This window comes from Ambystoma mexicanum, chromosome 11, assembly GCF_040938575.1.
Source record: "Ambystoma mexicanum isolate Mex_15411 chromosome 11, UKY_AmexF1_1, whole genome shotgun sequence".
Classification (NCBI taxonomy): domain Eukaryota; kingdom Metazoa; phylum Chordata; class Amphibia; order Caudata; family Ambystomatidae; genus Ambystoma; species Ambystoma mexicanum.
This window is the reverse complement of record NC_090934.1, coordinates 341,358,869-341,382,909: the sequence shown is the minus strand read 5'-3', so window position 1 is coordinate 341,382,909 and position 24,041 is coordinate 341,358,869. Positions and strand designations below refer to the sequence as shown.

The 24,041-nt window shown below is 42.8% G+C and overlaps 1 protein-coding gene across 1 annotated transcript in view; it reads right to left on the bottom strand.

The window, feature by feature from the left end:
• Nucleotides 1-24,041, bottom strand: part of LOC138504705 (uncharacterized) — a 581,301-nt gene that overhangs the window by 149,671 nt on the left and 407,589 nt on the right. The window contains exon 9 of the mRNA XM_069625257.1: nt 2,969-3,067. Coding sequence (XP_069481358.1) covers nt 2,969-3,067 — 99 coding nt within the window. The remainder of the gene's footprint in view (nt 1-2,968; nt 3,068-24,041) is intronic.

Here is a 24,041-nt window from a genome sequence, read left to right as displayed (position 1 = left end):
CCTGTGAAGTTCGCGGACACCTCTGCATTACAGGGCTGGTGAAAAGCAGTTCTTAGATGGCTTATAACTTTGGCTCCACTTATTGAAACTGCATGAAATGTTGCAATTATATTCCTTCCTGACCTGATTCCAAATGAGTTTGTAGAGTTTGGTGGGATTCTGTCAAGAGGGGGCAAAATTAAAGGGGGGTCACAAAATAATGTAAAGGCTTATAAATGAGGTGCCATTTGACAAATCTACACTTAATTTGGCAAACTGATCATATATCTAGATACAAAATGTTTTTGCAAAGTTTGGTGGGATTTTGTCAAGAGGGGGCAAAATTCGAGGGTGCGCCCCAAAATATTGTAAAGGCTTATAAATGTGGTGCCATTTGACAAATCTACACAAAGGTTTGCAAAAAGATTATAGATCTAGACATTAATGTTTTTTGTAAATTCTGATAGGATTTTGATAAGTGGGGGCTAGGTTACATGACTATTGCATGTGCATACATTTGACACTTGAAAAAATAAAAAATGGGTGGATTTCCAGCAAATTTGTGTGAGGAGCATTGGCAAGGACCTGAAAGAATGGTTTTGCAAATGTGCCCGTGTCATAATGTAGGTACAACAAATTGTCATATACCTTTGGTGACTGAGACCTAGCCTGTGGCCATGGGCTGTGGCCAGATTGTCTGGGTCATGGAATAAGGTAATGATCCGGACAATCTGGCTACTGGCCATGACCATGAGGGACAACACATGGGTTTAAAGTGGCCATGTACACCTGGGACTAGCATTGTGGTAAAGTTATTCGAAATTGGGATAGGTTTGAAAGGGAAGAAAAATGTGCTTGTGGTAATATGGTCATAGGGATCTCTTTTCCCCTTCTGCAGTCTGCCATGGAAAGTGAAGAGGGGCCCTGTATGGAACCCCATCTTCCATTTCCATGGTGGCCATCTTGGAAAAGGATTTTCCTTCCTACACCAGGACGCTGCAGGCGTCCCGGTGTAGGAAGAAAGATCCTCTTTTTTAGCACCCCGGTTCCCGCTTTGGGAACATAGGGTGCTGATGGCCTTCATCCCCCATTACGTGGGATGTAATGGGGGGATAATGGTCTGGAGACCTCGTTATCCACCTTCGCTTCACTTGGGCTGATAACTTGTGCTGCCGGGCTGGTATCCACCATTCCAGTCCCTGGAAACGGGAATGACTGCCACAATATTCCCATTAGCATAACACAAAATCCAAATGGAAATGTTGGAAAATCTTATTGAGTCTATGTACTTTACTGAGAAATGTAAAGTAGATGGAGTCTATAAGTTTTTTTTTTAGTTCTATTTTTTAAATGTGAAAGGTAGTTCCTAAAGGAATATTTATTTTGTTGGTTTCGGATGTATTTTTAATTTTGGTAGGAGAGCTTAGAACGAAAGGTGGGGAGGGAAATGAGGGAAGAGGCACCAAACACTAATATGGGGGGCAGGTGGACAGGGGAAAATGTTGGGCGTGTGTAATTTCTAAGGTAGGGGGCAGGGTTTCTCATGCTCCTTGATTACAGCAGTGTTGGTGGCTCTTGCGGAGGAGGGATGGCATTAGCGGATGCCATTTTAAGATAAATAGACATTTTGCTAAAAGTATGTACTGTGTACTAGATTGTTAATGGATAATGAGTAGGAATAGCTGTAAGAGCTGTGCAAGGGAAATTGCTGTCCGCTAAGCACAGATCTTATCGTGAAGTGTTGATGGGTTCTCGGACACGTCATCATGCCGCATGCCAGCGTATGGTCTTGTGGCACTGCCCGGAAGGTCTACAATGAGTCAGATGTTCGTAGACGTCTACAGATGCAAAACCAGTTGAAATAGGGGCAAAAAGAGTATATAAGTGTTAAAAATGATTCTAGAAGGTGGGAAATGGCAGAGTTTTAAGGTGACATTTTGTAAATTGGACACAAATATTGCTATATTGGGTAAGTATGATATTAGTAAGTTGTAGGAAAATAGCATACACTGGTAAAAACCCATGAAATTCACTGAAGAAAATGTGTTAAAGGGACGTTACGGTTAAGTTAAACTAATAAAAACCTATAAATGTCACTGAAAAAACGTTCTTAAAGGGATGTTGTGGTTAAGTTGCACTAATAAAAACCTATGAAATTCAATGAAAAAACTTTGTTAAAGGGACGTTATGGTTAAGTTGCCCTAATAAAAACCTCTGAAATTCAATGAAGAATTACGCAACTAAAAAACAAACAATTCCTGTAACAGCGCCTCGCTGCCCGAGCGCTGTGTGAGCGCTTTAAAAATGCAAAATAAATTAATAAATCACCCGATAGGGGTAACCTTTGACATGGAAAGAGATGATATGCCTTCCTAAATTAAGATTCTGTAAAAAGAGGTGTGTGTTGCATGGCTAGTTTCTCAGTCTTAATGTATCAAAATTTTAATCCCAAAAACATTGAAAGCACTTATTTCAACCAATTTCATTTTTTAAATAAGTTATATCATATTTCTCATGCATAGGGCCTCATTACGAGGAAGGAGTTAAGGGGTTAACAGGGCCGGTAGGGCTGCCAGCCCCGTTAACCCCTTACTGTCTCACTACGAGGTCCGCTCGCGGGACACGCTAAGGACGCCTGGTTTTACCAGAGGTCCTTAGCGGGTCCCGCGAGCGGTCCAGCATGCTAACAATGGGCTCGTCATTAACAGGCCCGTTGTTAGCATGCTCCCCATTCCCAATGAGCCCTATGGGGGCTCAAATGGGAATGGGGATGGACCAGATCCGGGTTCCCTGAATGGGGAAATACCGGGCCCTCCAAGTTCGGAATGGCCCGGTAATTCGCCATTCAGGGAACCCGGTACCCGGTACCCAGAATGCGGGTAGCCATGCTGCAAAAAGCGCCATGGTTACCGCCTTCCTCGTAATGAGGCCCATAATGTAGATATGAATTGAGAAGATGTATGGGGGATACTGGGCTTCTAATGCTTACCTTCTCCATGAAACCCATGACCTGAAGGCAGCACTGTATCACTTCCTGGCCTGCATGTTGATGGGCGTCACAGAAAGTTTCAAATCCATACAGGAAATTCTGTAAAAAAAAGAAATAGGCAGCTGAAAAACTGTCGCATCAATCGTAAAATGTAATGGTCCAAACCATGTCCAGGACACCCAAGCAAATTAGCTTTCAATCTAATTATGTTTATTACTGTGCACTCAAACTTTAAAGAATGGATTTACATGTCCCTCGAAGTAACAATAAAACTCTCAGAGAATGAGATGAAAACAGCGCACCCGGAGGTGAAAGATGGGACATGAACCTCAGATGAACAGAAAAGAGTTTCTAGAAACCATAAGAAGAAAGAGGAGATCAAGAAACCAATAGAGGCAAACATGAAACGTGCAAGGAGAGGGAAGAATCCAATTTGTTCAAATCTAACCCATACAATGTCATATTAAGTTGTTTTCAAGACTCAAAGACACTATATGTGTGGGTGGTCCTTTTAACCCAAATAAAAATGTCTTCTGACATGAAGACAACATAGATCCACATTGAGCAGCTACTCCCTTTGACCTAAACAATAAGCAGTGGTAGAAGGGCAACAAATAAGCAGTGGAATTGGGACCCCGGCAGGGGACGAGGTATGCAGGAGCATGGTGCAGCATATGTGTGAAGGGTTGCAGCCATGGCAGTGTGACAAGCAAGTGGGACAAAAGGGAAAAGAAGGAGCTCCCCCAGTTTTGTTTCTTCATTTCTTTCTCTCGGTCGGTTAGTCAGTTGGAACATTTATGTATCACTTTTTAAAATCAATTCACACTACTTTATTTATTTATTTATTTATTGGGTAGTTATAATGTGCCTATACAGCAAATGGTGTTTCAAGGTGCACAACAAGGCAAAAGTGGTTTCTAAGAAAAACGAAAACGGTCTACAAGGCCTTGTGGCATTCGGATTGTGCAAGTGCAAATAACAAGAAGTGCAGGGCAGTGGGCAGGATGAAGTGCCAGTCAGAGAGGAATGCTCTAATGCTAAGGGGTAAAGGAAGTGCAGGTTGGACTGGCTGGTGCGCAATTGGAGGGGGGTGGATCAGCAAGGAAGGAGAAGTCCCATGGGCTAAGGGAGTGCTAAGGGCAGGCCAGATGGACAAGTGTTGTGGGAAAGCAGAGAGTGCAGGTGAAGGAAGATCCATGGGCTAAGTACAAGGGTGTGGCTGGATGTGCTCAGTAGAGGCTCAGTAGGGATATTAACTCCTTCGGACCTCATAATTGACACTTACTGAACAGATACTGCTTCAACATTTTCCTATGTAAGGGAGGCTTGATATCACAAGTATGACACTTATACAAAAGGAACAATTTGTAAAAGCTTTATTGAATTTTCAATGGGGTTGGAAAAACTCCTATTTTACCCTATAGCTAAAATGGGAGTAATATCAACCATCAAATAGTAAACAAAATAGTCCTAGTTGAGTCCGTCAAATCAAAAGGGCCTATATTAACAAAAACTAATGCCTGCCCTGTATCTTGTACAAAAAGTGGGAAAAGGAGAATATGTATGTAAAGGAAAGTCAGTGTTTGAAGATAAAGAATAAATGTGGCAGAGTCAACTATCCTCCCCAAGTTGGACAGCACAGAGTAAGGCGATACCAGTAGGCAAGATGACACACTCTGGCTCAGGCTCTTAACACAAAGGCAGCTCAATTCGTGGATCCAGGTCCAGCTAGCCGTCCACATTAAAGTCTTTCTTTCCAAATCTCAAACACATTTCACCAAACAGTTCACGTCGGTCCCCCTCTGTCGTGCTCAAACCGCTTAAAGCAAAATTCACATCGGTTTCCTTCAGCTGTGCTCAGACCTCTCAAAGAAAAAGTTCACATCGGTCTCCCTCAATCGGGCTCAGTACTTTCACAGATAAACAAAACACTTCCTGGGATTCCCTTCCCTCATCTTCATTAAACTTCTTTAGGGGTTCCCTTTCCCTAACGTTTTAAACCTTAGGTCTCCCTGTGTCGGGCTCGGACTGCTTCCTGATGTCAAAGACTTTCGAATGTGCGTGACTATTTATTCAGACATCTGCACGACCACTTTGACTTTCCAACTTGTAACGCATACTGCTATATCAATATCCCCAGTGCTTCCTGGTCTAGGTAGTTCACTGTATTATGGAATACACTTCAATGTTCACCTTTTTACTCTCCCCTTTTCTCGGGGTCCATTTCAATCACCTTGCTTTTACAGTTCATTCCCTTTATCGCCACAAACATTTCACAAAGACTTTAGAGTGGGCTAATTCCTTTCGCCGGGCCACTACGTTTCTCAGTATCGCTGACTTTCCATTTATCATTATTTAAAAGTTCACTCCCAAGTCTACCTTTCTTCACGTCTCATCCACACAGGTGCAGCCTTCAACTGTGCGATAATATGTTGCTACTTCAATCTTTCTTTAGCAGACACCAGTCTCTCGTGTCGCTTGCCAACTCACCAGCTGTGTGCGTTTCTTTTTCTGTTCTATGCTGCTTCGATTTTTGAGTCAAGGTTAGTACCACTGGCTTGACCTCGCCTCCCCAACTTTGCGGTTCAGCTGGGAGGGTCGCTGATGTCCTTGAAACACAATGCAGCTTTCTTGTTAGGGACTCAGCCTTCTCCACTTGTCTTTCGCAGCCTTTTGGAGGCAACAACCTCCTGCAAGGAACTCCTGAGATTCTCCACCTGTGGCTCTCGTCCCTCGATCTGTTGCTCTGATCCAGTAGGTCCACTTTTGCCCTGGAAGTTCTGCTCTTACTCATGTTCCACCTTGCCCAGAGTGTGTTTCAAAGTTCTGCCTTTATCTGTGTGAGAAGAGCTAATTGGTATCAGATGTATGCACTTAGGGTTAAGTGCCTAAATTCGCCTGACCCAATTAGTGGGACATGTACAATGCGATGTGGAAAAGTTAGCACTATTACTCTCAGTCACCCTCTTCCTTGGCCAAATGTTAGTGTGGAAAGGGGGGACAGTTGGGATATTGGAGAATCCTATTTAATAGGAGGGATCATAGTTATGGGAAAGGGAGGAATCCCACGTCTCACCACTGGCTGCCTCGCTCCCACTCCCTGAAGACCCCTCATCCAGGTCATCCACACACACTGGCCCACACCCAGGGTCTGGATCCAAAGGTGATGGCCATGACCTGGCTACCTGAGAGATTGATCCCCAAGGACTCGCAAGTGAAACACCCTTTCGTTTCTCACATACCCTTCCCCTATGCAATGTAGCTGCATCTGTTTCACAGGGAAACTGGGAAAGAAAATCGACGTTCCCCTGTTCCTTTCCTTTTTAGTGTTCCTCAGTGAAACATTAGGGTTGCAGGTCAAAGAAACATTGCATGATTTGAGGGTTAGAGTTCTTTCGTTGACTTATCCATATCAAAGGTGAGGGGTCAGTAAAAAGTGTGAACTTTCTTCCCAGAAGGTAGTACCTCATTTGAATAATTGCCCCTTTGATGGCAAGGGCCTCTAATTCCAATGCAGAGTAGTTTTTTCTCAAGTGGGCAGAGTTTATGTCTGGTGAATAGTATAGGGTGTTCTAATCCATCGCCTATTTGTGACAATACTGCTCCTAACACTGTGAGGGAGGCATCAGTCTGTAATATGAAATTACTTTGAGAAATCCACCACTTTTAGTATTGGGTTTTGGCATAATGTTTGTTTCAAATAATTGCAACATGCATCGTCCTCATCAGTTCAATGATTTTTCTGGGGCTCTGCACTTCTTAACTTGTCTGTCAGTCTAGCTGTTCAATCTGAGAAATGTGTGATAATCCTATGGTAACAACCAACCAATCTGTGCAATGCCCTAGGGTCTCTCGTGGTCTTGGGTGTGGGGGCATCTAGTACGGCTTTCACTTTTTCTTGCTGGGGACACTGCCCATCCCTACAAAGAAGCCTAGGTATTTCACCTGGGTATTTCACAGCTTATGGAACCAGCATGCATTTTTTAGGATTGGCAGCTAAGCCGGCCTCTCTGAGAGTTCTCATAATAGTAGAAAGATGAAAAAGATGGTCTTCCCAAGTTTTACTATAAATGACTATGTCGTCAATATAGGCCCTGCAGAAATCGAAGTAAGGTTGTAATATCCTGTCCATAAGTCATTGCAAAGTGGCTGAGGCCCCATGCAGTCCAAAAGGGAGGACTTTGAAGTGTAATATCCCCATTGGTGTTGAGACATCTGTGTTTTCCTTATCAGGTCCGTGTACAGGGACCTGCCAAAATCCCTTAGTTAAATCTAGGGTTGATAGGAATGCAGCATTTCCAAGTTTATCTATTAACTCATTGATGCATGCCATAAGATAGGCATCGCAGGCGGAGATGGCGTTGACCTGCTGGAAGTCTATATAAAACATTTAAGAATGATCGGTTTAGTCTCCAACACAATAGGGGAGGACCATAGACTCGAAGAGGACTCGATAATGTTTGCCTTCAGCATTTTCTTAACTTAATGAATTACTATCTGTTTTTGTACTACTAGGAGGCTATATGGTTTCAAATGCACCACTTTTCCCTTTGGGGTTCTGATATAATGATAAGTACCATGTACTAACCATGGTTTATCACAGAATACATTGGGGAATGCCATAATAAGGTTGTTCAAATCTTCTAGTTTCTGTTAAGATAGCTCTTGGGGAATAAGTTCAGAGTTGCCTATCTTCTCGGGTACCAAACAGGACAATATAGAGGAGGTAGTAGCGGAAGGATTTTCTTTCCACTCTTGTAAGAGATTTACTTGGTAGAGATGGGTCTTTTGCCTTCTATCAGGTTGGACTATTTTAAAGGTACAGGTTCTTGTTTGCTCTAGCACTTCACAGGGCCCATGCCACTCTGAGAGAAGTTTATTTTCAGAGGTAGGTAAGAGGATTAATACTTTACTGAAAATTATCGTACATTTACCTTTTTGTCATAGGTGGATTTTTGCTGGGCTTGGGCTTTCTCCATGTGAGTGTGGACCAGACTCCGGACAAGTTTCATCTCCACTCACAGTCAGGTAGCCATTTGTGAGAGGGCAATAGGTACCTCTTCTCTTTCTTCACATGTCTCCAGAGCATCTCTAAGACATCTCTAGGTTCTCTACTGTAGGACAACTCAAAAGGGGAGAATCCTGTGGATGCCTCGGGGGTATTTCCTACTGCAAATAGGGCCAACGGGATCATGCAATCACAGTCCTTCCCACCATCCTCTACCAATTTCCTCAAAATCATTTTGAGGGTTTGTTAAATCTCTCTACCAATCTGTAAGTTTGGCCGTGGTAAACTGAGGTTCTTAAGGTGGTAATGTGCAGTAATTCCTTGACTTCACCCATAAGCTTATTCATGAAATTGGATCCCTGATCCATTAGAATTTCCTTGGGGAAGCCAACCCTAGAAAAGAGTGTCAGTAGGTGTTTTAATGTTTTAGCATTTGCTGGGATGTGTTGTTCCTCATGGGGAAGGCTTCTAGGTACAGGGTAGCATAATCTACGATTACAACAACATATTTATTACCCAGTCTAGAAGTTTCTAACAGTCCAATGATACCCATCCCAATTCGGGAGAAAAGGATTTCTATTATCGGTAATGGGTTTAGAGAGGCAGGTATGGGAATATGTGGCATATCTCACATGTCTGAATGAAGTTCATTATGCCAGCATGGATACCCAGCCAATAGAATTTCCTAGTGATTTGAGCTTGGGGTTTAAATTGTCCCAAGTGTCCCCCTGTCAAATGAGAGTGTGCAATCTCTAGCACAATCTTGCGATTCGTTTTGGGTATTACTAACTTTTACTTAGGCATTCCCTGGAGGTTTCCCTTCCATATAGTAAGGCCTGCTTCAGGAAGAAAGCAGAGTTTACCTGTTCTCATTTGTGGAGATGTGGCATAACTCGGGAAGAGGAGGAGAACAGCAGAAAAGCCCCCTTCTTGCGCAGAAGCGCCACAGAGTTACAGCTGAGTTGTGGTCTTGACGGGCCTGGAAGCAGTGTGTTGGCCAGACGATGGCAATTCAAGATACAGCCGGAGAGCCACCTGGAGATGCAAGCCTTAGACAGGTCCTTCCGATGTCCCACAGGGACAAAACAGACAAAAATTGGAGACACCTTTCAAAAGTCCTGTGTAAGTGCAACGTAGAATGTCAGGGCACAAGCAAGGTCCAGTGAATGCAATGTTCTTTCAGCGACTGAGGATTTGTGAAGAAAACTGGCAGAAGTAAAGGTTTGTTGAGAAGAAAGTCCAATGGAACCTTTGGCATGAAGGCAGGTTGAGTTCGTAGAACTATCTTAGTGGCATGGCAGGACAAATGCAGAGGCTGCAGGAGAGGGTCTGTATTTCCTTGACCCGCCTGGCCGAGGTGATCGCCAGCGGGAGGGTGGTCTTCCATGACAAAAACTTAAAAGGGGCTTGATTCATTGGCTCAAACAGAGGCCCCATCAGTTTAGACAGTCCCACAGTGTGCTCCCACACTGGCGCAGGAGCCTTCACTGGAGGCAATCTTCTGAAGAGGACTTGAGGAACTCATAAACAAGACTGTGTGACCACAGAAGTTTGCCTGGGGTTTATGTGTAACAGGATATGTTAGTTAGGTGGACTTTGACAGAGGTGTGGGCAAGGCCAGCTTTGGCCAGTGAGAGTAGGTACGGTAAAAGCTGCTGCGGAGCAGTCCCATGCAATAGCAAATTCTTCTGCGGCCGGCACCACACTGTAAAGCGCTCCCATTTGTGCTTGTAGCAAGCCAATGTAGAGGTGGCCATGGTTTTAGCTAGGATCTTCTTGCATTCCAAAGACAGCAAATAGTGTCCACATTCTGAGGCTGCAGGAGCCAGACTGTGAGACTCAGAGAATCTGGGATGTGGTGCAGTATTGATCCTCCTTCTCCTGAGAGGAGGTCGGGAAGTGGATGAAATTTGATGGCCAGGACCGCCAGCAGATGGAGAAGGCCGGAGTACCAAATCTGTGTAGGCCACACTGGTGCGATGAAGATAATCTTGCAGTGGCAACGTCTGAGTGTGTAAATCACACCTAGCAACAGTGGATTTGGAGGGAAAGTGCACAGGCATAATGGAGGAGGCCCTCCCAAGGGAACGAGAAGGCATTGCCCAGACTCCTTGGCTGAGGATATATATTTTTTCTATGTATGTGTTATAATCAATCATATTTTTTACATATAATTAAATATATGCATACATATAAATTAACATAAATCCACTAAAACTAGGAAAAACATAAAGATCATACATCTTCAAAGTCTAATATAAAACAAACCTAGTCCTCATGAGAATACATTACGCTTTATTTAAAAGTCCCTAACAAAAGAGCTAACATTTTAAGTACTTCCATAGACATGTTTCATCTCCAGAGGATAAACGTTTGCAAAATTGTTCGGTATTCAGCCAGTGAGTGTTACTTACAAAATGACTTAATTATAGATGATGCTGAACTTGTAATGCAGGGCATGAAATAAGAATATGCTTCAGAGTTTGTATCATTTCTTGGTTACAAAACATACACTGAACATCAAAACTTTGATCTTTCACTCGTACTTCCATAATCTCACCCATCGGCAATACATTCAGGGGAAATTTTACGAATTGTCCCTGCCAATTGGTGTTTGTAAATATTTGTAAATATGACGATAAAACAACCAAGGGCTTGTCCAGGCTGGATAATGAAGACTACAGGTGATAGCATTGCATCGTATTTATTGTGTTATTCCAGTCTGCCCTCTTAATGGCCAACATAACATTGCTTGGATTACTGATCAAATAATTAGCAGTGGAAGAACAGGCATCCAAGACTGCTACAGCAACTCTTTTAAGTTTACATAAACCTGGAATGTTCCCCTCCATCAGTGCAGCTCTAATACCCTCATATAAGGACTGAAGATGGAGAGTTATTAATCTGTAAGCCAAAACTATCCTCCAGTATACACATGCCTTCAAAGATGTTAAACCCAGTTCAAAACAAAGGCTAGCCATCGTTAAAGAGAGTTGGATTAAGAGCTTCCTTCCATAGTCTCCTCTCTAAGGGAACCCAATTAAGATCCCAAGCCGTAACATTCATCCCATCTAAGTAGGATGGGATGACTTTTGCTTTGTAGTAATTTATAAGTCGTACAAGAGAGAATTGACTGAATCTGGCAAATTAACTGATCAATCTTTCTCTCTAAATTAGCCTGTACAAAAGCAATATTTGGCTGTAATGTAATTTTAAAGCCCAGATAAGTCACTTCTTTAGTGAGTATAATCAAGACATTGTTGAGAAACCACTTGAAGCCAATGCTGATGTGTGATTTTTCAGGGTTGATCAGTAAATAATTGACCAAGGAATACTCACTTGTGCAGTCACCAGCCGATGGAAACCTATGGTCAACCAACACTACATCATTCACATACGCTATCCAGCTAACTGCATGTTTGCTGATTCTAGGGCTAAAAAAAGCCTGTTTCTGAAAATCTTCTCCAAAATATGCCAGCTATAAAGTGGGAAAGGCATGGATCAAGAATGCATCTCTGCCTTAAGCCTGTTTCAATGCAAATTGGTTTTGACAAATGACCCTGCCCATTCAATTTGATTTGAGCCACATCGTTATCATGGATATGCACAATGATTGATAGGAGACAAGCGGGTAGTCCCCACCGTTTGAGTTTTAGCCAAAGACGCTCTCTGTTAATTTTATCAAAATCTTTAGAAAGATCTACGAGCGCACTATACAAAGGGAGGCTATCTTTGAACCCAAAAACTGTTGCACATAATATTAATAAGAAGACCATTAAGGTAGGTTTACATGCTCTTTCTAAATCATATTAGAAGTGTGCGCAGAATGCACATTTCCTGAGCCCATGTTTCAATCTCCTGTAAAACAGGCGCTGCAAATACTTTAGTGTCAGCATCAAGAAGGGCAATAGGGTAGTAGGTGACAGGATCTGCCCTATCTCCCTTTTTGTAAATTGGAATAACAATTGCAGTATTCCAGGTAGATGGGCACTGTTTATTCTGGATGATACTGTTAAATAGAACTAAGAGAATGCTTGGCCAAAGGTCTAGATCACACTTAAAGATTGAATTGGTGAGACCATTTGGGCCTGCTTCCTTTGATGACGAAGATCTTGAAATCGATAGGGCAAATGACATCAACAGTGAGATTTTTTTTTCCAGTGAGAAGGATTCACCCATGCCAAAGTCTCTCCAAATGGTTTCTTATAAAGCTGGTCAAAGTTTTATCATGAACCACAAATGACACACATTTTTCAAAAACCAATGTGCTAAGCCTTTGCTCATCCTCTTTTTGAGCCATAAGAATGCAAGGCGCTCTGAGCCTGTGCTTATAGTCTAACCCTAGTCGTTTGTTTGCCTGTAAAAGCTCTACATGTGCTAAATTAAGGTTCTTCAGGGCTCAAATGTTCTTTCTCAAAGCTCTTTTGTTTTCCCAGACTTCTTGATCAGATCTGTTCTTATGATTTACTTTTGGGTTCCCACCGATAGATACGGGAGGGTCCTGGTACCACACAGAGTCAAAGAACTTAAAAACAGAATGTGCCCGCTCTAGCTGACACCTTATCATTGTATTTATACAGCTTGTAAGATTTTTAGTCAGACGCACCACACCCCCCTTGAATTTTGAAATTCGATTACCTCCCGAATTTACAATCAGTGTTTCATGTATTGTCGACTGAATCATCTCCATGCATATTGAAAAATGACCAGTTAAAATGTTATGATAACTATACTGAGTTTCTTTAATTTTTACAGATTTACAGCGCATAAACATGTTATTTAAAAGCACAAGATAGTCAATAATGGATCTGGAGGTACCACATTTCCAAGTAGTTACTGGATGCAAATCACCTGCAATACTCCCATTTGCTACCAGCACATTCCAGCCCTCAAGGTACTTTAACTACCTGTACAGAACCTTTGTGCTGAAAATCAATAAAAATGTATGTCACCTGCCAACACGATACCTGAGGAGCCTTGTGTAGCCATAGCGTCCAATATAATATCCGAAAGGCATGCCAAGATATCTTCCAGGTTGGAATACGTGGGGTTCCAATAAAGATTCACCAGCATAAAACACTGCGTTATTTGATCTTCTTGCAAATATATTCTAGCTGCTAAAATACCTGGAATATTAGATGAAAAGACTTCCATTTTCTTTATTACAGAATTGTGGGTAGACCCCCAGATGGTCGGTGACCATTACAGGTCAATGCCAGTAATTGTGATATAGTGAATCCATTAATTTTGATCAATGAAGTCAACCAGGTCTCCTGAAGCATTACTATATCAAAATGACCAACTATACAAGTCCTTGATGTATCATTTATAAAACCTGCGTATTCCAACTCATCAATGACATCCTTTGCAAGGTTATAGCCAAGCACTCTGTTCCCCCAGTTTTCTCATGGCCTTGGTCAAAATGTCCAGGAGCAAGATCCACACATTGCTCTTTGCACATAGGTACAGTGTGATTAGATTGGACCCACCTTCCATGTTAGACAGAGCTGAGACATCAACGTTAGCCATATTTGAACGGAACTGTGGTATCTCTTTCCTCCGTCGAGCCATCTTATCCTTTGCCTCAGAATCCCACCTTTTCTCATCTCTGACTGATTGAGTGATGACATACCCAGTCTTAGGATTTGATCTGACACTTCCAATAAAACGTTTGTCACTAACCTGGACCTAAGACCCACCTCCACTATATTTGTTCACTGCAAGTGATCTATATAATTTGAGGAATAAAATTGCATCTCTATTCAAGACCATTTGCTTTTGAAATTAAAATGCTTCCTCTAGCAACACCTTAGTTAATAGGGTATCTTGAGAGTTTTTATAGACCAACTTCACATCCTTTACTAAACCTACAAATTGCCCATGCCCTGTACAGATGAATTAAAATGGGACTCAAATTTCGCAGCTGGAACAGTTGTTTTACAACCTAATTGAGCAGTGAATTGTTCTAAATGTTGGGGAAATTCAAAACCATTATTTTCCCTTTGCAAGCTAACAATATTCTTTGAATTCTTTTCAGGGCTAGACATAGGTCCTCTTGTCACCATATAAAAAAAATTCCCCATCCATTCAAGGTTAGTTCTATTCCTAATTTGCGTCTTTATTTCCCCCGCTAAATTGTTGTATATTAGCCCAAGAATGGGAGATCAGGGGTGGGGGATCTACACCACAGGGCATTCCTATATCAATTGGCACTACATTGACTGGCCCGTGCTTCCCCAACTTTCTGTTTGCTGTTCAGCATTTTTAGTCTGAATTTTTGCCCGAATCTGAACACTCAAATTCGGAATGTGATTATTGTTATACGGCGTCTTAAAATCTATTACAGGGATATTACAATTTGGGGAATGCATGACAGAACTATGCAGAATCCTGACAGCGTCATATGTTTGTGTTCACACATCACTTTTCCTTTGCTGGGCACTCACACTGCCACACAAATCCTTACAGGCAAATGAAACCCTTTTTCCTATGTCAGCTTGGGTCTTCCTAGATATTTCTGCCGTATCTTCCAGCAAGTGCAGGTTTTTTAAAAACTTTCTGGTGTTCTTCCTGGGGTTTTTCCTGCCATTTCGCTTATTTCTTTGGGGCCTTCCTAGGCGTGGGAGAGAGGAATCTCTATTTAGAGCTTCTTGGAAGCCATACTCTTTTTCATGCACCTTACAAACTTTCATGCTTGACCCGATGATTGACAATAAGTTCACTTGTGCCTGCGTCTGTGCCTGCACCAAAGGAAAGGAAGGGGCGCAGAGCACTTCTTTAGAAAAGTCATCAGACAAAACTACCACTTGACTTAATTCATTGGACGCTTCACTAGACAGTTCCTCTTGGCTCCTTTTCTTCCAAGGACGAGTATGCTCGTCCTTTTTGCATAGACTCGTATAATAGCCTGGCACTTAAGGGGTTAAGAGTTTCATCCGGGGCTTTGTCCTTTTTGTTTATGATTCTCGTCCAGTACTTTGTCCTTTTGTTAATGATGTTAATATGGTACTTGGTTCTTTAACTTCTCACTCTCCTCCAGTGACTCCTTCAGCACAACAAGAATGATCTTTATTTCGCTCAGTTGTAGTGTGTGCGTGGATAGTTTTAACTGTATAGTTTCATGAAGGCGCACAAACGCACGTAGAAGTAGGTTTGAAGCAGATATGGGGGAGACAGTGAGCTTCACCCTCTGAAATATATCACTTAATTTATGATGCAGACCCTGATCTCATACTTGGCCCAAAGAGGAGACTGAACTGAGTGGCACATGTTCAGTTAAAATGGAAGGTATGTCCTAATGCATCGCCTCATTGCCCAACTGAATAGCCTTTCACTCTGATGTAGGAATGCCGTTTGCCACGTCACCTTCCTCGATTAAAGTTACGGCTTCCAGAATGTTTTAGTCATTTAGAAAGTGTACATCCCAGGATTCAAGCCGGAGGTTTAAATGAGTACAAATATCAGTACTTGTACCAGCCATCGAAAAAAAGTCCTTCATATTTTTCTGATGAAAGGATCTAGCAGGACAAAGGAGATTTGTTTTTAAGCAAGAGTCCACACACTTTGAAACAGAAGCATGCTCCATCAGACGTACTAAATCCCTAGGAACATCCGGTTCAAAGGAGTTTGAAGCAACAATTTTTCTCACACTAATTCTTCCCGGGGGACATGCTCTGTACATCATCCTCTGCCACTGCAGAAACTGTTAAAACTGCAGTATCGGGGAAAGGCATCCGCAAACAGCCCTGAGTACCACCCAACATTGCCTCCAAAATGTCCCCTCGCATGCGCCACGAATAGCAGTTGGGAGAAGCCAGCATGAAGACTTGATGATATCGGATGTGGCAACGAATGCAAAACATTGGGCACCGTGTCCAAATCTGGTTTACTTCGCAGATCATAAATAGTTCATGGATGGGGAGGTGGGACACTAATGAATGCTAGTGCTGATGAGTATAAGTCAAGTGACACATGCACTGCTACCGATGTCAGAGTCAGTCTCAATGTCATAAGGGCACACTAGCGAGTTCAGGCAGCTCTTACTTCCTTCCATAGAGCCTAGCTCCTCTTACGAGATGCACACAAGATTGCCAATAGACTGCAGCACCACAACTCAGTTGCCACTGTGCTGTGTTACATGCAAGAAGCAGGCTTTTGTGCTGTTCTCCTTCTCTTCCTCTAGTTAAGCCACAACTCTATGAATGCAAACAGGTATGTCCTCTGCCAATAAACGGAAGCAACACAACTCAGCTGTAACTCTAAGGCGCTTCTATGAAAAAATTGAGATTTTGTGCTGTTCTCTCCTGGTTCCTCCAGTTAAGCCACACCTCCACGAATGAGAAGAGGTATGCCCTCTACCAATTGACTGCAGCACCACAACTCAGCTGCAACTGTATGGCGCTTCCACGAAAAAAGGGGGATTTTGCGCGGTCCTCCTCTGGTTCATCCAGTTATGCCACACCTCCACCAATGAGAACAGGTAGGGACTCTGCCAATAGACTGCAGCACCCAAACTCAGCTGCAAACCGGTGGCACATCCGTTTTAGAAGGGGGCTTTGGTGCTGTCCTCCTTCTCTTGCTCTAGTTAAGCCATCGCTCAACGAATGAGAACAAATATGTCCTCTGCCAAAGTGACACAGACACATATAGAGGAGACAAGCAGTTTTTTTAGCTTCAAGTTAAACTGCTTTAAATTTACAGAGGATCCCAGCCTGACAACGGGGAATATTTCTGAGCATGTGAATCCATGCAAGATCCATGCAGGTCAGTAACTTGTTCTTTGTCGACAGATTCTTCCCTGGCAAGTTTTTTAAAGAAACTATGGGCAAGAACGAGCAAATTACTGGAGGGTAAAGGGTGAACCTGGAATTCTATGATGGCATATCCTTGAAGGCACTTTGTTATTATCTGGTTGTCTAATTGTGATATGGTTTGTTTTAAACTATTGCTAATTACTGTTATTACTTTTTTATTTTATGTATTATGGATTGCAATTAGAAATAAACTTTGAATCTTAACTTGACAGTGAAACTGCACCTATTTTATTTAATCTGTTGTTGAATGGGTTGGAGAAGCATTGTACCTAAATTAATAAAAATGTTTTAAGAGGTGGTGTTAGATTATTTGCCTGTCTGACATATGCAAACGATCTTGTTCTATTGGGTGGAACACTGCTTGCTCATCAAATGTTGTCTGGTTTTATAGTACTTATGGATGTATGTTAACCCACAACAACAAATCACATGTAATCATTTCTCATGCATTCATCACAGGCCCATATCCAGCAAAGTGAGCATCCATTACTAACTCCCTTGTGGGTTGAGGCGGTGTAAAGGGAACTCCTGTCGTGAGGTTTTCCTCTTTCATTCACCACCGAAGATCTCAATGCAAAGAACTGTGATTTGTTTTGTCTGCAGTTCAGTTTCCTGACTTCAAACTGACTTCAAATGCAATTGCATCTGTTGCATGTGTAACCTGGAATGAGGGATCACGAATATGCATGATGCCATTTGACCCAACAGTTGCTGACATTTTACAATCTGCATTCCTCGGGAACACTCCACAAAGATTTTTGTAGGTGCTCCATTCTGCCAGCCAGAGGAAAAACCCTCCCCTGTGTACAGTATCAGTCCCATACAATTCCAATGAATTACAGTTTTTGTGTTTCAAAATTGATTTCTCCTGATTTAAGGTTAGGCCCAGCGAATAAGCCTGTCGACAGGTGGTACCCCGTATACTAAATCTGGGCTTATATGTACCCCTTGCAGGCAGAGATGTGCCATGCTTTGTGAACACCGACGGTGCTGAGTTCAGACAAAAGGGACGACCTTATATTGGTATTGTACCCCCTGTATCGAGAAGCAAAGACACTTGTGGTGTGGGCCCCAAATGGGTAGGTGCATGTAAGAATCCTGGAAATGGAAGGCGCTCATCCCATCCCTCTCTACCAGTGTGCTCAGAATCTGGCTGGGGGTAACCCTCTTGAACTTCTCAGTTGGAAAATAGCTAATTAAAAAGCAAGAGGTCGAGTATTGTTCTCCACCCAGCCTTGTGTTTTTTCGGGAGAGTGAAATATCTTGAAAATAAATCCTATTGGCCTGCCTGAGGTGAAGGGCACTATTTGGGTAAACTTTTTTGCCCAATGCATCCAATGCCCTTTCCTACCTACCTCAATGAGTCACTGTGCTTGGTTAAGCGCCCGAGGGCCCCTTCCTTTTGGCCAAAGCTGCTGAAACTACTGCAGTTTCGCCAGTGGGTTTGCAGACAGACATACCTGCCTGTTCCACGAGACTACCTTCTTGTTGACAGGTGGCATGTTGTAAGGTATTTGCCAGACCTTTTTTTAACTCAGCAAGAATGTCCTGAGCGGTGCCATCTCGTTTAATCCTTTTGGACAACACCTCTGAGAGAACACCAGATTCCACATTTAGGGTTTCTGGGAGTGATAGCTGCAAGAACTCCACTATGTCCCTTCAGCAATGTCTGTGTCTTTTACAGGTGTTGTTACAATCTGAGATCCTCTTCAGAGGCGGTCACCAACTGGGCTGGCTGTTGTTGACTAGTTGTTGGTGGTGCTGGGCCAGGAGGAGGAATTATATTCTTGAAGAGGTCCTTAAAAATATCACGCATATAAATCTGCCCATTAATGACTCATCCCCATGGTCTGGTAGGGTTCAATGGCCTGGCCTAGTGGCACAAAAAGGGTGGTGTGGCAAGGGCTTTGTGGTGTATCCCCAAAAGGAAACAAAATATAGTCCCCCCTGCCAGTGTTGTGTGCCCATCTAAGGCTCCCAATGTGCTTCTGACCATGTGGCTCTGTGCTCTATTGTTTTTGCCCATGCCTCCTGTGATGTTCCTCCTTCTTGCTGTAGGGCCTGCACGGCCGGCTCCTCCAACTGTTCATCTGGAGGTTTCCCGTGTGTTGCTGAAACATTCTTCTATGGTTGCTCTCCAATCTTCATGATTCTCACATGCAAACCCATGTTTTTGGGTCTTCATCGGGATGGAGCTTGAGTAGGCTCTGTGTTATTCTCCCTTTGGATATCCATACGGGCAACATCCTTATTATGAGACTTTGGAGTGCTAGGTCCCTCCATTGGGTCTTGAAACCTGCACAGGTTAATTTGAAATACCAGAATGATGTATCGCTCTCCTGACTGAGCTTGTCTGGCTGAGTGGGGTGCCAGTCGTATGTATATGATCTTAGGGGCATCTCCATCCTAGACCAGTGCACGGTTGAAGCACAGCAGTGTGTCGCCTTAGTCCCCCAAAAGTCCTCAGGCCCATGCCCAGTATGACCCACAGGGCAAGGTTTCACCTTAGTCCCTGGAGGGACCTCAGTCCTGTGACCAGTGTTTCCACCTTGTACAGGTGCAAGGGGAGGTGCTGCCTTAGTCCCCGAAGGAACGTGGGCCTGTGTCCAGTGTACCCCATGAGTGCATGGGGAAAAGTCTCCTGGACCCCTCCTGGGTGGGGTGAGACCCCATAAGGTGCACTTGAAAATAAAGGAACTTCACTTACCTTTAGACTTGATGCAAAGAACCCTTCGTCTTTAATTGCCAGCTGCTCTTCAAAAGCATCCTCACAGTACGTACACCCATTAGCTAGTAAATGAGTGGGTAGGGAGTGCCATGTGTAGGACTTTTCCAAACACAGCCAACACAAGGTGTGTGTGGTTCCATGGAAGTGAATCTTCGTGGGCACATGGAACACAGTTTAAATCAATTGGGTGTGGCTACATTTGTGTGCAATGATGTGCAGCCACCGCTCAAGTTTCCTTCCCCTCCAACGTGGAGAAAGGGTCTGACATGTGGGCAGGGCGCACAGGGGAGTTGATGCGCAGGGCATGAACATTTACACATAATTCGACATTACTGCTTGGCAACATGCTCCTGTCTATCCCCCATTCTGTGGTAAATCCCAACAATATGGAGGAAAGGGGACAGGACATAAAAATATTATTATTGATTTACAGAGAAAGACAGAAGTGCACAAAATTGAAGAGAAAAGGTCATCGGGCTGTCAATTGGCTGTCCTTCGAACGTCCACATTTCACCAATGGACAGATTATATTTTGTGGGTGTCCATTCAATTAAGGACACTGGTTTCTGAAGTGTAAAGCTCTAGATCTCCCACTCTAAAATTACTGACACCCTGATACACATTGCTAAATGACTGAACTAGAAACACAATGCTATCATTACTGCTGGAAAATCCTTTTCTGAAAAATATTCAGGGCCCAATAAAAAAACAACTGGCTTATTATACTCTACACACATGAATTAAAATAGATAATGGTAGAGTATGACTAATAAGAAAAGATCATTTGAGGAGAAGATCGAACCCTCAGCTCTTGCATTTGCTCAGTTCCACTGATTGGGCTCTAACATATGATACACCTGGGATTGCTTAGTACCAGAGAGGATTTGAAATTACTTTGTGCCTGTGTGCATTGTGAATAGAGCATGCATGAGCTGACCCTTTTAAATGAGGAGAGGACACCCAGTGACAGAATAATAGACAGTGGACCTCATCCCGAGATGCAAGGTAGTCATGGTGCTATTTGCGCCATGACTGCCTCCAATAACGGTACCGGCACCGGTCTCGTTCAATGGGGACTTACCGGAGTAGTCCGACCTTTGCGGGACCGTTAAGTCCCCATTGAAAAAGCCATTCCCCATTCCCATTTGAGCCCCCACAGAGCTCAATGGGAAGGGGGAAGGCGCTAATAACGGTACCACAATTTGCGGTACCGTTTTAGCTCTGAAGTCCCTTAGCAGGTCCCGTCCATAATGCCTGGTAAAACCAGTCATTGAAGGAGGGACCCGCTAAGGGAACTCGTAGTAGGGCGGTAAGGGATTACCTTCACCGGTCTCATTAACGGTGCCCGCTATCCCTTACCGCCCTACTCGTAATGAAGCCTGTAGGATTATTTAGCATGTTTTGGGAGCACAGCACCATTGCATGGGATTAATGTATTGCTATAATGCGGTACAAGCAATTGCACCATTTTTTTTTTCTCCTGAAATGCCCCTCTTGCAGGAGACACATTAGAGGATTAATGAACTAATATAATTAACAGTACTAACATGTTCTTAATCAAATAACATGATAATGTGTTCTCCAGTGCAACATGAAGTGGAAAAGACAGGCTCTGAAAGTCATTTAAACGTGCACTTGGATTCATTTTCTTTTTCTCTGTTCACTGTGTTAGCTGGATGTGAAATCTGCATGCCAGGAAATGAGTAGATACAGTTTCTAAACCATATAAACCACGCCATTGTTAAAAGAGGAGGATAGATTATTCTGCATTTTCATTGGTGACACGTCACCTTAAGGGCTGTAACAGAGGTCTCTTGGTACATTTCGGGGAGGAAGAAAGGCAGAGGACATTTTACACAGCTCCGGGGAAGACCTGGCTGGAGTTTCTATGGGGTTTCCTGATTGAGAGGTGCCGTCCCAGTCCATTGCTGACTTTCCCAGGCTGAAGATTCCAGTCAATAAGCACCGGCATGAGAGACCTCAGATCAGAACGGCATGTTCTCGCTGGGGTGCTTTGAAGGAAAGCCTTGAGCCATTTAAAGAAAGCGACCAGTCCGGGGAGTGCGCGTGCTAAACAGCTACAATTCGCTGGTAATTATCTTGTATGAAAGTGAGGGTGCGGTATGTGCATGAGACCTATTTTAGACAGGCAGTGTAGCGATAGCTTTTCACTGTGTTCAAATGACACATTTTAATGTTGCCAGCTGAAGGCAAAACAAACGATGTAATTTTTTCTCTCTCTTGTGCAAATATGAAATGAAATTCGTAGTGTTCTTGTATTTTGCCTTTCTCATGTTTTTATTTCAGAAGAGGATTGTCTCACGAATGATAATGTATTATTGTAAAATGAAATTGTGATAACACAGTCTGCCTAAGAGTATTCTTGTTTCTGTTTCATTTGGTGTCTAAAAAAAATATTATGCCATAGAGGGAATGATGCTTAAAACGCCAAGTTTCTATGCAGATAAAGTAATGTTATGAGCAATTATAAATAGCTGTGTGCGTTGTTCCACTCAGTGTATATATATGTGTGTGTGATTTCTGAGTGGAACATAATGAAATAGTTTGCTGGACGTATATGAGTCAGCAGAAAGAGAGGCCTCTGGAAATAGTTTCACTAATGTAAATAAATTAGTGATTATACCACATGTTATTGTGAATACTTTATGGAAGCATAGCTCACTGGTGTAAATAAATCACTGATAACAGCCATAAGTGGCATTCCATATGAAAATATGGTGTTCTTGAATAATGTAGAAGCCTGAGGCCTCTAGAGATCACAAGAACAGTCTAAACAAAGGAAAGGGGTTTTGTATGTTGGGGCCACAAATAAAACAAAGAAATTATGCTCATCATTATGCCACAACGAAATGCATACCAACTAAATGTATCTGTGTACTGAAATATTGCATATCCACTATATTACTATACTACCAAACCCAATCTGAATGCAAGGAGTGATTATTGCTGAATTACTTTACTTTTGGCAGTTAGAAAATATCGCTAGGCCCCAAATCTACACAAAATTCCCTACATATTTATGGTGCGTTGCAGGCCGGGAAAGTGATCATAGAGCACCTACTGGGCGTGGCAAGTGTGTTTCACACCGCCATCTGTACATTAAAGAGAACCCATTTCATAATAGCAGTGTGTCACTAAAAACACATTTCAGAATGTCTCAAAGGGAAACCACATTCTCTGACCTAGTGCAATATTTAGAGGCAAAGTTATTCGCACATGGGACGTGGTCATCAAACAGTACCTCAGAATGGCATGACCGCATTCAGGGTAAGGTGCAGAAAGAAAAACTAGACAATATTTTTGCAGAAGGCAGCATAATTCAGATCTGCCTTCTAAGGTTATTAAATGCAGCCGATAAAAATGCAGAGATACGGCTATGCGCCAAAATCTGGTTTATTTTGAATAGGTCCCTGCGAATGCAAGAAAATGACGCCCAGCTAATTAACAGGGTAAAGACTGGCTTAGATGGGGCAAGTAAAAATCAGGAAATGTTAAGAGCAGAATTGGATGTATGCCAAAAAGACATGCAGTTAAAATCCAGAGATTTTGATGTTCAATTGTCCAAAAGCAAGAAACAATTTGAGGACAGTGAACAAGAATTGGTACTCTTAAAAGCATTGGTGGACCACATTAGACAAGATAAAGATGAGGTTGTGTCAGAGATGCAGATTTTACAAAAAGAACATTATGAGAAAGAAAGTGACCTCCAAAATGCGGAACAAGAAATGGTTAAAATGCTCCAAGAAAGAGACAAGAGGAATAAAGAATTTAATGAGTGCCAAATGCAAATGTGCGACATGCAGGAGGTAATTAATAAAATGAGTGATGAAAACAACTATTTGCAAAATGAAGCAAACAGGCTCCTTAAAAAGTGTAAGGACTTAGAACAGCAAATGTGCATTCCCATGTCCCAGGAGAGGCAGAAGGGTACCACATTCAATGGAGTTGAGGTGAATTCTATTTCTACCCAAAGGGCTAGTGCCCCAGTGACTGGGCCGGTGACTGAACTTGGTTGCAGCGCCCTTGGGGGATATGATACTCCCATTGGGGGCCGCCACCAATCCCATACACCTGGAACCAGGGTTGAGTCACCAAGTGGTGCAATTCCATGTATTGCAACAAGTAGCCCCATAAAGATAATGAAATCCATTAAAGCCCTGATCAAACCATTTAAAAAAGGAGGGGAATGCTGCATTGAGGATCACATAGAAGCGGTTCATGACATTTTGAAAGCACTCCAGATACCTAAGGAACAGTACAGGCAATATTTTCATTTAACTTTAGATGCCACGACGGCCAGTATTATAAGAGGATTGAATGAACAGCAGAATATGACATGGGCGGAGTTCGAAAAAGAGATCAGGTGTCATTTTTCTCCTTTCCAGTCATTGCAGGAGGCAAAGAAAGCTGCTTACACAATCACTGCTGGGCCTAACACATCCCCTTGCCAGTTTTTACAAGACTTAAAAAGAGCATTTTCTCGCTTTGATGTATCTTTTGACC